We start from the raw sequence: 3,039 nt of genomic DNA, 5'->3' as shown, positions 1-3,039 counted from the left end.
GAGGAGGAGGAGATGCCCGAGGAGGAAGAGGAGGAGGCGATGAAGGAGGGTCGGGCGCCCGTGCCGGCGCCGGCGGCTGCCAAAAAACCGGAGGAGAGGAGCAAGAAGCAGCAGTGCAAGAGCCTGGTGGAGCCAACGGGGACGGGTATGGTGAGGTGGGGGTCTCTGGGGCAGGGGGGGACACCCGTGGGGCAGCCTGGCAGCGGTGACGGGGCCTTGTGCTTCACAGATCATGGCCCCCCAGGGAAAAGGCCGGAGAGCAAACCCCGGGTGCCCGTGCGCTACTGCACCCTGGGCACCCGCGACTCCGCCAGGTAGGGCACGATGGGGACGGGGACACCAGCCCCCCAGGGGTGACCCCGATGGCCCCGTGGGTGCAGGGTGGTGGTGGGGACACAGGGGTGGCAGCGGGGCTTGGGCTCTTCCAGGAACCCCCAGACCCTGGTGGAGGTGACGTCCTTCGCCGCCATCAACAAGTTCCAGCCCTTCAACGTGGCCATCTCCAGCAACGTCCTCCTGCTCCTGGTGCGTCCTCTCCCTGGGGTGGTGGGGGGGGGGAGGGACAACACGACACAGATTGGGGCTGGGGACATCTGCAGGGTGTTGGGGAGGTTTCCCCCAAGGTCATTTTGGGAACAAACCGTTGATTTTAACCTTTTCCTTTAGGATTTCCACAGCCACCTGACGCGGAGCGAGGTGGTGGGCTACCTGGGTGGGCGGTGGGACACCAACACGCAGCGTAGGTAGCCGGGTTGGGGGGTGGGTAGGTGGCCCCCCCAGCCCTTTAGGGAGCCACCCACCCCTCTGTGTGTGTGTGTGTGTGTGTGTGTGTCCCTCCTCCTCGCAGTGCTGACGGTGCTGAGAGCCTTCCCCTGCCGGACCCGCCTGGGAGATGCTGAAGCCGCCGGTGCCGTGGAGGAGGAGGTAAAGCTGGGTTTGGGGGGGGTCTGGGAGGGTCTTGGGGGTCCCCAACTGTTGCGGAGGGAGTGATTAACTTCACTAGTTAGAGTGAAGCAGTGAAATATTTATTAAGGTGAAACAGTGATTTAACAAAACCAGTAGTAAGTGCGATAAAACCAGTGGTAAATGCGATAGTGTTTGACGAGATTCGATGTCAGGGCACACTCTATTATTTACTGCAGAGAGGACAGGGTCAGACAGAACTGTCAGGGAGACCCTCCCGTTGAGTCACGAGGTTCAGAAAGGACCCCCTTTCTTTCTAAACTCCTCAGAGAGGAGTCTAGATGCAGCTGGATCCAATCCTAGTCAACGTTGACTTGGTCAACGGTTTATGTCTAAAGGATTATATCTGCACAATCAATCCTTTACATTACTTAGATAAAATTTCAAAGATGAGCATGCTATGAGTCACTTACCAAGAATCTGTTGCGGCAAGGAATCATAGAATCATAGAATCATTCAGGTTGGAAGAGACCCTTGGGATCATCGAGTCCAACCATCTCCCCTACTCTACAAAGTCCTCCCCTACACCATGTCCCTCAGCACTGCATCTAAACGGCCCTTAAACACAGCCAGGGATGGGGGTTAAATTTCAGAAAGTATTTGTTTTTCAAATGCTAAGTTTTATTCTCTAGAATAAAACCCCCTCTTTGTGCAGGGCAGTGTCAAATGCTTTGCACAAGTCCAGGCAGATGATTTCACTGAATTTCTAGAGTTGGAAGGGACCATAGAGGTCATCTAGTCCAACTCCCCTGCTGAAGCAGGATTGCCAAGAGCTAGAGCATGTTACTCAGGACTGCATCCAGGCCGGTCTTGAAAATCTCCAAAGAAGGGGGCTCCACACCCTCCCTGTGCAGCCTGTCCCAGGGCTGTGTCACCCTCACCGTGAAGAAGTTTCTCCTCATATTTGAGTGGAACCTCTTCTGTTCCAACTTGTGCCCGTTGCCCCTCGTCCTCTCACTGGGAACCACTGAAAAGAGTCTGGCTCCCTCCTCCTTCAACCCTCCCTTGAGATACTTGTAGGCATTGATAAGGTCTCCCCTCAGCCTTCTCTTCTCCAGACTAAAGAGTCCCAGCTCTCTCAGTCTCTCCTCATAAGGGAGATGCTCCAATCCTTGAATCATCTTTGTTGCCCTTCGCTGGACTCTTTCTAGTAGTTCCCTGTCCCTCTTGAACTATTTTTGACTCTGCTGCCAGCCATCCCCCAGAGAAGGGGTGCAAGTTCTCACAGCTGCTGTTGTGATGGCCGTGGTGGCCAAGGCCGGGCAGGAGCCAAGAGGGGCAGGGGTGGGGGGCAAATCAGGGAGAGGACACAAACCACACCGACCCACGGGATCTGCCCCTCACAGATCTGCCAGAGCCTGTTCCTGCGGGGGCTGTCGCTGGTGGGCTGGTACCACAGCCACCCCTTCGGCCCCGCGCTGCCCTCCCTGCACGACATCGACGCCCAGATGGATTATCAACTCAAGCTCCAGGGCAGCGGCAACGGCTTCCAGCCCTGCCTGGCCCTCATCTGCGGTAAGAGACACCCCCCACACCTCCTCCCTGGGGGGGGCTGGGGGCTGCTGTCACCCCTCCTGTATCAGCCCCATGTGTGTGTGTCCCCCCAGGACCCTACTATCACGGCAACCCTGGCGTGGAGTCCAAAATCGCGCCTTTCTGGGTGATGCCACCACCGGAGGTGAGTGGTTGCCTCTTTGGGGGGTGTGGGGGTGACCCCATCTGTGACCCCAATGACCCCAGTGCTGTGGGGTGACCCCCCCCTCTCGATCCTCCATCCTCCAGCAACGGCCCAATGACTACGGCATCCCCATGGACGTGGAGGTGGCCTACATCCAGGATGGCTTCCTCACCAACGATGTTCTGCAGGAGATGGTGAGTGTGTGGGGAGGGGCCAAAAACACGGTCCACCCCAGCAAGGACAACTCCCTGACCCCATAGGGGGCTGGCTGGGGGTCCACCACCCATCCCCATCCTGCCGTTAGCCCCGGTGACAGTGACAGGGTGACAATCTCTTCTCCATCCCCACCATGCTGCCGAGGTCTTGGTGCCACAGGGGTGGGGGGGCTCGGGGGCAGC

The 3,039-nt window shown here is 58.0% G+C and overlaps 1 protein-coding gene across 1 annotated transcript in view; it reads left to right on the top strand.

The window, feature by feature from the left end:
• Positions 1-3,039, top strand: part of MPND (MPN domain containing) — a 6,512-nt gene that overhangs the window by 2,290 nt on the left and 1,183 nt on the right. Inside the window, 8 exon segments of the mRNA XM_014949662.1 lie at positions 4-145; positions 230-314; positions 429-525; positions 667-739; positions 848-924; positions 2,310-2,478; positions 2,571-2,641; positions 2,746-2,835. Coding sequence (XP_014805148.1) covers positions 4-145; positions 230-314; positions 429-525; positions 667-739; positions 848-924; positions 2,310-2,478; positions 2,571-2,641; positions 2,746-2,835 — 804 coding nt within the window.

The sequence above is a fragment of the Calidris pugnax genome, unplaced genomic scaffold, assembly GCF_001431845.1.
Source record: "Calidris pugnax isolate Ruff unplaced genomic scaffold, ASM143184v1 scaffold173, whole genome shotgun sequence".
In the NCBI taxonomy this organism is placed as follows: domain Eukaryota; kingdom Metazoa; phylum Chordata; class Aves; order Charadriiformes; family Scolopacidae; genus Calidris; species Calidris pugnax.
The sequence above is the reverse complement of the archived record's forward strand: the minus strand, read 5'-3'. Positions and strand labels throughout refer to the sequence as shown.